This window comes from Sorex araneus, chromosome 8 (assembly GCF_027595985.1).
Source record: "Sorex araneus isolate mSorAra2 chromosome 8, mSorAra2.pri, whole genome shotgun sequence".
NCBI lineage: Eukaryota > Metazoa > Chordata > Mammalia > Eulipotyphla > Soricidae > Sorex > Sorex araneus.
Genome location: NC_073309.1, coordinates 50,284,099 through 50,295,791, shown reverse-complemented (window position 1 = coordinate 50,295,791; position 11,693 = coordinate 50,284,099). Strand labels below are relative to the sequence as shown.

The 11,693-nt window shown below is 53.7% G+C and overlaps 1 protein-coding gene across 1 annotated transcript; it reads right to left on the bottom strand.

The window, feature by feature from the left end:
- Window positions 1-1,414: 1,414 nt before the first annotated feature.
- On the bottom strand, window positions 1,415-9,967 carry C5AR1 (complement C5a receptor 1). Its single transcript, XM_004607797.2, has 2 exons — window positions 9,955-9,967; window positions 1,415-2,518 (listed from the first exon to the last, which is right to left on the bottom strand). Exons 1-2 carry the CDS (start codon window positions 9,955-9,957, stop codon window positions 1,415-1,417), a joined length of 1,107 nt encoding a protein of 368 aa, XP_004607854.2. The 5' UTR covers window positions 9,958-9,967.
- Between the last annotated feature and the right edge of the window lie 1,726 nt (window positions 9,968-11,693).

Below are 11,693 nucleotides of genomic sequence, written 5' to 3'. Positions count from 1 at the left end.
CGCCTTTCCCCCGTGCAAATCTCCCCCACCCTGAACATTCTAGAAAGAACAAGATTGCATGAATGGGGAAGGGAGCAGGCTGGGTAGGCAGAGTGGGGTGCGGAGAGGGAGGGAGCCCCATGGGCCCCCCGATAGCGACAGAGATAGCTGCCCTATGTCTCTGCTCAATTACACCAACATCCGGAGCCCAGAGCTCAATATTATTTCACAACAGGGGCCCAGAGCGACAGTCCAGTGGGGAGGGCGCTTGCTTTGCACACAATCAACCTGAGTTCAATCCCCAGCACCCCATATGGTCCCCCAAGCACCACCAGAACTAATTCCTTAGTATAGAGCCAGGTGTAAGTCCTGAGCATTACTGGGTGTGACCCCAAAACAAACAAACAAACAAAAAAACCACAACAAAAAGAGGTGGCCAATAAGGGGACTCAGGGTGGGCATAGGGATGCCATAAAAGATATCCTTATTTGTTTGTTTATAAATTTCAAAGAGGGGCTGGAGCAATAGCACAGCTAGTAGGGCATTTGCTTTGCACTCAGCCGACCTGGGTTCAATTCCCAGCATCCCATATGGTCCCCTGAGTACCGCCAGGAGTAATTCCTGAGTGAAGAGCCAGGAGTAACCCCTGTGCATCACCAGGTGTGACTCAAAAAGTGAAAAAAAAATTCAAAGAAATTGGGGGGCAACGGTAGTACAGTGGGTAGGGCACTTGCCTTGCAGGCAGCCAACCCGAGTTCGATCCCTGGCATGACATATAGCCCTGGAGCCCCACCAGGAGTGATTCCTGAGCGCAGAACTCTGAGCACTGCTAGGTGTGGCAAAAAATTATATATATATACATTTATTTATTTATTTAATGCAGAAAGTTTAACTGCCCCCTACCCCTTTCCCTGTCGGGGCTCAGCATGCCCCCTTCAGCCTTCAGCCTAATTTCCTAAGGCTGGAACACAGGCTCAATTCCCCACCCTCCAAGCTCCCCCCTGAGCACTGCACCAGGAGTCGCCCCTGAGTACCACTAGGTTTGCCCCCCCCCCAAAAAAAAAACAAAAATGAAAAAGAAAGAAGCTGTCTCATACTGGAGGAGCTGAGATGTGCACCTCCTCATCTTCCTGAACCAAACTACTTTGAACAAAAAGAAGCCAGGGGCTGGAGTGATCATTCAGCAGCAGGGGCATTGGTCTTGCCTGCAGCCGACCTGGATTCAATCCCCAGCATCTCATAGGGTCCCCTGAAGCATCACCAGGGGTGATACCTGAGTAATAGAGCCAGGGGTAACCCCTGAGCATTTCTGGGCGTGGCCCCAAGACAAGACACAAAACAAAACAAAAAAAGGAAGAAGGAAAAGAAGAAGTCAGTGGCCAGGCTGTCTGAGGCAGAAACTGAGCAAGGGGAGAGGTGGGACCAGAGGGTGCCCTCACACTGCCTGGCTCTTCTGGGCCAGGGTGTCCATTGTGGACAGCGAGTGGGTCTTGCTTTCCCTGCCCCCAGAATCATCTGTCAGCAGCTGATGGAGCCGGGAGGGCAGGGACTTGAGGACCCGCGTGTGGAGGCCCCGGGCAGCCACCACATAGATGATGGGGTTGATACAACAGTTGATATAAGCCACGGCCACACACAGGCCATCCACAGCAGAGGCGACTTTGTAGGCGGTTGAATTCTTCTCATACAAGACCAGCATCATGCCCGAGACCTGGTAAGGTAGCCACAGGATAAAAAAGCTGGTGACCACGGCCACTACCACTTTGAGGGTCTTGGTGGAGCGCGTAGCCGGGCGACTCCAAGTCCGGTACAGAAGGAAGGAATAACAGATGCTCAGCGTGGCCAGTGGTCCCAGGAAGCCCAGGACCAGACGCATGAGGGTCACGTAGTACGCCACCCTCTGACCCCCCTTGCCATAGTTCACCCCGCACGAGGCCTTGTCGGAGAAGGCGTCCTGGTACAAGGAGCGGAACATGAAAGAGGGGATGGAGAGTGCCAGCGCCAGCCCCCAGGCCACAGCGCAGGCCACCCACGCCAGCCAGGCCACTCGATAATTCTGGCACCAGATGGGGTAGAAGACAATGAGGAAGCGGTCTGCGCTGATGGTCGCCAGGAGCAGGATGCTGGCATAGAGGTTGAAGAGGATGACAGAGGGCAGGATACGGCAGGCCAGGTCGTTGAAGGGCCAGTGGCCATGCATGATGACGGGCGTGATCAGGATGGGCAGGGCCAGGCAGGAGAGGAGGTCGGCCACGGCCAGATTGAGGAACCAGATGGCGTTGATGGCTCGTCTGGCCTCGGAGCCGGTCACCCACAGCACCAGCGCATTGCCCGGTATGCCCACCAGGAAAACCACTGTGTAGACCACCAGTGCCAGCACGTCGGGAACCTTCAGCCTGGGCGGGAGGCGCGGGCCATCCACCGGCTCGTCCATGTTTATGTTGTCGTAGTTTGAGTAGTCTTCCGTTGTCGTCGCCATCCAGTTAAAGGGATTGTAGTTGCTGTCGTCCGGCAGCAGCGAATTGTTGTGTGTGAGGTTCTGGGGGTGATCAGAAAGACAGAGAGAATGAGGCTGCAGGTCAAAGTTGGGGCCTGGACAGTCCCAGAACCTCGGGGCACTTCAGCACCTGGGAATTCCGGGGTTTTCCCAAGAAATGAGAAGCAGAGTCAGCAGGGGCATCGTGCCACTCGAAGTTATTGAACACCCCAGAGCCAAGGGCTAGAGAGAGAGGACAGTGGGGAGGGTGCTTGCCTTGTACGTGGCTGACCAGGTTTGATCCCCGAACACCCCAGAGAGTCCCCCCAGCCTGCCAGGAATGATCCCCGAGAGCAGATCCAGGAGTAAACTCTGAGCACCGTTGGGTGTGGAGCAAAACTCATGAAAAGAAAATCAAAGGCTTTCTGCGGGAGGGATGAAAGGACAAGAGAGAGTTGGGGTTCAGGAACAAAGGGTGAGGGGGTGGAGCAACAGTAAAGTGGGTAAGGCGCTTGCCTTGCACATGGCAGACCTGGGTTCAATCCCCAGCACCCCATATGGTCCCCTGAGCACTGCCACAAATGCTCCCTGAGCACAGAGCCTGGAGTACCCCTGAGCACTGCTGGGAGTAGCACAAAAATAAAGATCTTGCCATTTGAGGGTCTGGGGCTCCTTGGAGAAAAGGCCAATTTTTCTCTGTGACAGGAAATAGGCAAGCAGAGCCCATGAACCAACCCTCACGAGAGGTGGAGAAATGGCTCAAGAACACAGCTCAGGGACACAAGCCATAGGACAGCGAAGAGGACGCTTGCCTTGCACGAGCCAACTGGGATTCTATCCCGGCACGGCATGGCGTCCCCGGGCACTCCCAGGAATGGTCGCTGAGCCAGGCATAAGCTCTGAGCATCAACATGTGTGGCCCAAAAGCAAAAACAAAGAACTATGGGCAGGGCTGTGGCTCAGGGGTGGAGCTCTTGATTTTTGCAGGTGGGAGGCCCTGGGTTGGAACCCAATACCGCAGCATCCCCTGAACAACCCCCAATAGAAAAAAAAAAGGGAAAAAGGAAAAACGGAGAGGGCCACTATTGCTTCCTAGACGCTGCGGGACGTCACCTGCTCCCTCACGCACGGGGCCCTGGGGCTGCGCAGGCGCAGAGCAGAGCGCCGCCGTCGAGACTCAGACTTGCACGAGTGTGCAAGGACGGTCTGTGGCGGCACTCCCAGGGACCCCGAGGCACCGGAGCGTGAAGGGGCCCTTCCACACCACAAGGAGGCGGGGGGTCATGCAACCCCAACAGGCCCCCCCTGTGCCGGCCAACTGTGAGGGACTGTGTTACCCCAAGGAGGGTCAGAAACATTAGTCAGTGGCTGGAGTGGGATCGGCCAACAGAAAGCAAATTTGGAGAAAGTGGGATGCGGAGCCTAGGGCGTGCCTGTAACCTTCTTACCATTTTTCTACAAGCAGAAGAAATGTCTTTTTATTTCTTTTTCAGCTTTTTGGGTCACACACACCTGGTGATGCTCAGGGGTTACTCCTGGCTCTGCACTCAGGAATTACTCCCAGTAGTGCTTGGAGGACCCTGCGGGATACTGCGAATCGAACCCCTGTTGACCACATGCAACACAAATGTCCTACCCACTATACTATCACTCAGACCCCAAAATTAAGGAACTTTGGGGGTGTTCCACATCCAGGGGCGCTCAAGGCCTACTCCTGTCTTTGCAGTCAAGGATCACTCCTGCTAGGTTCAGGGGGACCATATGGGATGTCAGGGATTGAACCCAAGTCAGCCATGTGCAAGGCAAATGCCCTCCCCACTGTGCTAGTGCTCTAGCCCCAAGAAATTTCTTTTTTTTTTCTTTTGCTTTTTGGCGATATACAGGGGTTACTCCTGGCTTTGCACTCAGGAATTTCTCCTGGTGGTGCTCAGGGGACCATATGGGATGCTGGGAATCAAACCTGGGTCGGCCGCATGCAAGGCAAACACCCTACCCACTGTGCTATCACTTCATCCCCCAAGAAATTTCTTTTTTAAAAGCAATTTTTGTAGTTTTGTTTTGACCCCACATCTGGTGATGCTCAGAGGTCACTCCTGCCTCTGGGATGATGTCTGGAGGGCTCAGGGAATCATACGGGGTGTTGGGGCTAGAGCTCAGGCGGCCGCATGCAAGGCAGAACACCCTCCCCACTGTACTATCGCTCTGGCCCCTAATCAGGAGAAATTTCAAACCAGAAAGTTAACGTGGTTGAAATGTTTCCTTTGGTCAACCCCAGCCCTCCCCGCTCCCCACTCCCCATCTCCAGGCCCCACCCTCCACTTTCTCTGGGACCATCCCCTGCTCCAGCCACACAATGGTGAATGCCAGACACAGAAGGAGACCCCGGACTTGAAGATTCTGCCTGTGTCTTTGGCACCCCTGTCTGTTCTGCTCCTGCCCTGGGCATGGTGATTCAGAGCTGGGCAAAAGGGAGATGCCTCAACTGCCCTTCGCTAAGACTCAGCATTCTTTTACACCCCTGATCAGCTGACACAGCACCCTTCCGAACATGAGTTCACTGAGCCCTTTCCCTTGGCTTACGTCACCCAGAAAAACAGAACATGAAACTCAACACTGTGGTTTCTAGATTTGGCAGAGCTTTGATGGTAGAAAGAATCACAGATGCAGCCAGCCCAGACTGGCTAAATTCACTGTGGGGCTTATCGGTGTGAAATACTATGCAACCGTCAAAAGGAAGAAAGAAGTTGTAGCGCACTGATGTGGAAAGAGTCCTAAAGTCGGAGCCAGAGTGCTAGTACAGTGGTTACGGCACTAGCCTTGCATGCAGCAAACCTGGGTTCAGTCCCTGGCACTCCCATGACCCCAAAGCTGAGGCAGGAGGGGGTCTCTGACACTGGTGATGGGATTAATGTTGGAAAATCCTGCACATGGAATCTGATCATAAATGACTGCAAAATTGAGTGATAATGAATAACTTTGTAAGTTACAGTGCCTTAATAAAAATATTTTTTAAAAAAAGAGTTTTGAGGTCTAGTGAAAAGTTTTGAGGTCTAGGCTGACGCGCATTAAGTGTGCCTGCGTGCCTGTGCTCAGACCCTGCTTACACACACAGACCAAGTGACCTGCTTACACACAAAGACCATGTGGCTCAATGGCAGGGCCATCTTTCCTTGTATATCTGAGGCCTGAGGTTCCATCCCTGTCTCTCCATGCCCTCTCCCTTCAATCCCCTGGGAAGAATTTCCCCCCCCCCAAAAAAAAAACAAACAGCAATCATCATTAAAAAAAAGAATTTGTAGTTCTACAATCCTAGGATTCTGGAATGGAAGATTCTAGAACATCCCTGGCCCCTGTTTTCACAGAGGCTGTTGGCCATTTGGGAAAGAAATAATTGGTCATGACCCCAGAGGGTCTTTTCATCCAGATCAGGGCTGGTGGTAGGGAGCGTTGCATCAAGAGGAACTTTCTGCCCCGGTGAAAATGTCCCAGGGGCTAGAGCAATAGCACAGCAGGTAGGGCATTTGCCTTGCATGCGGCCAACCCGGGTTCGATTCCCAGCATCCCATATGGTCCTCCGAGCACCGCCAGGAGTAATTCCTGAGATGCAAAGTCAGGAGTAACCCCTGAGCATCGCCGGGTGTGACCCAAAAAGCAAAAAAAAAGTAAAAAAAAAAAAGAAAATGTCCCAGGCACAGACCATCTGCCACCAGCCGCCAGCCTCTATGGCTGATAGGTTCGTGACTATGGTCCAAGCATCTAAACTTTAATTTGTGGGGGGAGGGGTGGGCCACACCCCACTCTGTGCTCAGCCATGATCCACATCCGCATGTGGTGCCAGGGATTGAACTGGGGGCCAACTGCAAGGCAAGTGCATGAACCCCTGCACTATCCTATTGGATGCTGGGGATTGAACCCGGGTTGGCCATGTGCAAGACAAATGCCATCCCTGCCGTACTATTATTGTTCAGGTCCCAAAGTTAAGAAACTTTTTTTGGGGGGGGTGGGGATAAAGCCACATCCAGTTGTGCTCAGGCTTACTCCTGGCTTTGCATCCAGGGATCACTACTTCTAGACTCAGAAGGACCGTATGGGGTGCCAGGGATCAAACCCAAGTCAGCCATGTATAAAGCAAACGCTTCCCCTCCCCACCACTGTGCTAGTGCTTAGGCTCATTTGAACTTTTTACATTCTATTCTTTCCATTTGGGCAGTGGAAGGTCCCAAGCGGTGCTCAGGAGACGTGGGGCCCCATCTGCAGTTCTTGGTCAAGCGGGAAGTAGGTTTGGGGCAAAGGCCCAAGGATGAGATGCTGGTACCAGGTCAGGGGGTCCCAGGCCACTCCAGTGGTGCTGGGGTCATCCAGGGCTGCTCGGGGACCCCTGCGGTGCTGAGAGTGGCACCCAGGCTGTCACATGTCTAACCTCTGTTCTATATCCCGGCCCCTGTCCTTTCAGTCCAAAGCTGAGAATGGAGCAATAGTACAACAGGAAGGGCATTTGCCTTTCACACAGGCAACCATGGTTCCACCAGGAGTGATTTCTGAGTGCAGAGCCAGGAGTAAGCCCTGGGCAACACCTGGTGTGGCCAAAAAAAACAAAATTAAAACCAAAAAAAAAAAAAAGCCCAAGGCTCATGGCAACTATCTGGGCAGCAAAGGTTGGGGACCACCAAGGGATTCTTTTAGAGTGGGAATGGTGGGACAAGCAAATGGGGCTGGAAGGTTAACAGTAGTTATGTCACAGCAGCTGGAGGGTGACTAATTCCTCTTTCTCCCAAATACGCACATTCTCTGTGGCTAAGAGAAAGGAGAGGAACTGCCCAGGGGCCAGATCAAGAGGCTGCCGGGGGTGGACAGCGGAGGGAGGGGCAGGGGAGGGCGGGGGTTCGAGAACTGGGCCATGAGAACAGCCACTCACATGTGACTTCTCTCTGCCTTGTGCCTTTCCCTGGATTCTCTGCTTTCAGCCTCCTAATCACTTGAGGAAGTGTCCATTTCACATGAGAAAACTAAGGCAACACAGAGGTGGGGTCCTTTGCAAAGGGTTGGAGAGATGCTTCAGAGGGGTGAGCTGTGATTAGCATGGAGGATGGCCTGCTTAGATCCCGGCACCCTGCTTCGACTCCTCCGAACATACCACCTCACCCTAGTACTACTGATGGTGGCCCCAAAACCAAACAAAACAAAAATGATAGTACAGAATGGAACAGAGAGTACAGTGGTAAGAGGGCACTTGCCTTATGTAGGTAAGACCTGGGTCTGATCTTCAGAGTACAGAGCCAGAAGTGAGCCTTGAGCACAGCTGGGGTATCATCCCCCAAAAATCGAACAGAATAATAATGATAAAGGGATAGAGAGATCGTGCAGCAGGGAAGGTGTTTGCCTCCTACATGGCTGACCTGGGTTCAATCCACAGTGCCCCACATGATCCTCCAAGCACTGTCAGGTGTGATCCCTGAGAACAGAGCCAGGAGTCAGCTCTGACAACAGCCAGGTGTGGCCCCCAAACAAAAATAAACAAAGTGAATAAAATAATGAGACAACAGTGGCCCTGTCTGGATTCAGCTATAATGTTTCTGGAAACCCAGAAATGGTTCAAAGTGGGTGAAACAAGGGCTATTGATTGGAATTGGGGTTTCTTCCATTTGAACAACTTGATTTTGATCTTAGTGAGTTCCAAATCCAGGGCAGGAAGGGGATGAGGTTCCGGGGACCAAATGCGGGGCCTTACATACAAAATATGTTCTAGTACCCCAGTCACTTCCCAACCCCGTAGTTTGGGTTTGAAAAACCACATACTGGGGGACCCAGGAGAGAGCTCCGGGCCTGCAATGCAGACTTTGATTATTGGGGGCCAGGTTTGATCCCCATGAGCCCACAGGGTTACCTGAGCACCATCAGGACTTATCCCTGAGCACCACCATCTATCACCCAAATATGGGGAGTTGTAATAAAAATAAAAGAAAGAGAAATACATAGCACTGATCCTCGTCCACCCATGGCGCACAGCACAGTGCTGGCAGACAGAAATCACTCAGAGGGCCAAAGAGATGGTCCAGGGGAAGGTGCTTGCCTTGTGCATCTAACCCTGGTTCAAATCCCTGAGTCTCGGATGAGCCCCCGAGAACTGCTAAGAGTGACCCCTGAGCACAGAGCCAGGAGTAAGCCCTGAGCACTGGCCAGTATAGCCCCACCCCGATCCAAACCAATCAACCAGAAAAAGTGACCAATAAGGGCTCGTTCATCAGATTATGTTATTCATGAGAAAAGGGAGAAAAAAAAAAAAGAAGAAGAACAAGGGGCTGGCGCAATAGTCTAACAAACAGGTAGGGCATTTGTCTTGCACACAGCGAACCCGAGATAGATCCCCGGCATCTCAGATGGTCCCCCAAGCACAGTCAGGAGAGCCAAGGAGGAAGACCTGAGCACCGCTGGGTGTGGCCCCAAACCCAGAACAAAACAAAAACAAAGAGCAAGATCTAGGGTCAAACGCAGCCAGGCTTCCTCTGGGGAAGGGAGAAACCCAGAGTGGGCAGGACAAGCGCAGTGAACACCAGCTGCCAACATCCCCCTCCCCGTGTGGACATTGTCCTGCTCTGATTCTGTGGAGTTGAACCATATCTTAAAGAGCGGGCAGATAAAGAGGGACAGGGGAGCCCTGAGAGAACAGAGTCCCCGGGCATTACACAGGATGCAGAAATTGAGCACGAACTTCAAACTTGACCCCCAGGACAGACTTCTCATTCCTTGGTTCCCTGGGACTCTGTTTCTAGAAGGATCCACCACCACAATCTGGAGCCCACAACCGCCTCTGGGGGCCAAGACCAGAGGTCAGAAGTTCTGGTGATTGGTACTGCCTTAGGCAAACAGTGAAATCGAAGCCAGCTGTGGCCATACACATACGGCAGAGCCTCACAAGAGCGAGAGGAAGCAGCGAGACCCCCTCCCTACCCTCACCCCAGCTCCACTTCCTTTTACAGGTGAAGCAAGTCCCACTCTCTCTGGACCCGGGGCCCCAGCTCCACACCACAGCTAAGAAACTTCTCTCTCTCCGTTTTTCCTCCCGTTTTATTTTGGGTCACACCCAGCCAGGCTCGGGGCTGACTCCTGCCTCTGCACTCAGAAATTACTCCTGGCAGTGCTGGGGGGGGACCCTATGGGATGCCAGGGATCGAACCCAGGTCAGCCATGTGCAAGGCAAGCACCCTCCCCTCTGCCCTATTGCTCGCCCGGCCTCTGCACTCTTCTGAAGACTCATTTCAGTCTCAGCTCCGCAGACCCCATGGCCGGGTTCGCTGGGAAGATGTCAAGACTCCCCACACAAGTCTGAGATCAGCTGGGAGAGCAGGGCTGAAGCGTGGAGTCAACTGACGGCAGCGGGGAGAGAAGAGGGGAGGAAGGGAAAGGAGGGCCGGGGGAGGAGGAGAGGGGAGGGAAAAAGAACCCAGAAATGAGGTTTCCTCAGGGCCTGGGGGGGGGCACGCACCCCCTTCTAAACTTACCATCCTCGCTGGTCCCCGGGTCCTGGTCTCAGTCTCTGCGAAGTCTGAAGGTCCCTCTGCCTGCGGCTGTGGTTTTTAAAGCTCCACAGGAGGGAGCAGTTGGCGGGCAGGAAATGACCAGTCTTTCCTTTCGGCCACTCTAATTGGTCTGTGCCCACAGTGCCCAGTGCCCGGGCCCTCCAAGGCTCCTTCTGCGGGGGGGGCACCCTGCACACACCCCCTGCACCACCTCCCTGGGAGAGGCTGGAAATCCTGTGAGCCTGTCCCCTCCCACGGGTCGGTCTTGATTTCCCCACTTAAAACTGTCTCTCTCTCTGTCTCTCTCCTTCGTGGACCTTGGGCAGCCACAGCAGAAAAGTTCAGGAGTCCCACCCTCCTTTGAGGCCCCAGGGATCCTGGCAGGAGCCCAGCCTTGGGCCAACATATCTTTGAGGCCCAGAGAGGCCCAGCGAGTAGGCACAGGGGGTCCAGCACACATGGGGGGCTTTCAACTTCCACTGAAGTTAAAGGGGGCGGTGATGGGGCCTGGAGCGACAGGACAGCGGGGAGGGTGTTTGCCTTGCACGCAGCCCACCCTGGTTCGATCCCTGACATCCCATAGAGTTCCTCAAACACTTCCAGGAGTAATTCCTGAGTGTAGAGCCAGGAGTAACCCCTGAGCATCGCTGGGGGAACCCCAAAAGAAAGTAAAAGGTGAGACATGGGGCCACCCTCCTGCCTCTTTGTAGCATCTCCTGTCATATGCCAGAGACTGGGGCGAGGACGGACCCCACGTGCCCTTCCTTCCCGCAGCACTGGCCATGTCCATCACCCACTGAGCGTCCGGACACCCCGATAACGTGTCCCTCCCAGGCAGAGGTGGGAATCAGGGGACCAGCAGAGATGCCCCCTGGTGAACACTGGGTCTGGCCATTTCTGGTACCTTGGAACCCCCTTGGGACCCCCTCTCCCATCTCTTGTTCTTCCCTCCACCCTCCATCATTTGAAAATGGGCTCTGATGGACAACAAATACCCTGGGCTTAATACCAGCTAATCCCTTTGTCAGGCTCTTTATCTGCCCAGACCCTTGGTGGCTTGCGAGGCTGAAGTACGAGGGAGTATGTGGCCACTGACACCCACAGCCAGTCACTGGTGCGTGGGCATCACCATGCAGCCAGAGCTTAGCCTTGTTTCCCCCCCTCAGTCCCCCACCCCCGCTAACATGAGGTTTAGTTTAGGGTGACTGTAGGTGGGGAACATGGAGCATTTGCTTTATTGCAAAGGGAATCCCTAGGCAGGGGAAAGCATTTCCACACACACAAAAATTAAAACTCCCCCAAACCTACCTTCAGACACCCTTCTGAAATGCCTGTGAGCACTTTTGGGAGTGCTCAACTGTGTAAACACAAAAAAGGGGCACGCAGCAGGACTCTATCTCTCCCCTGCCCGAGTTTGGTAGTCTCATGCCACTTCCCCTACCTGGGGAGGGCGATGGCGATGGGCAGGCGAAGGAAGGAACGAGGGCCAGGCTGGTTGGTCTCAGTTGCCGTTTATTCCATTCCCGTCTCCTTTCTCCTCTGATTCTCCTCCTGCTTCTCCTTCCCCCATGCTACTTCATTCTCCTTCTCGCTCTGGATCTCGATCTCAAACTGGCTTCTCCGGATCTGACCCACACTACAGCCCACTCTTACAGCCTAGTTAAATCCCCAAGCATGAGGGGTTGGGGATTACACATAAGTGTCATCATACAGTCAGTGGA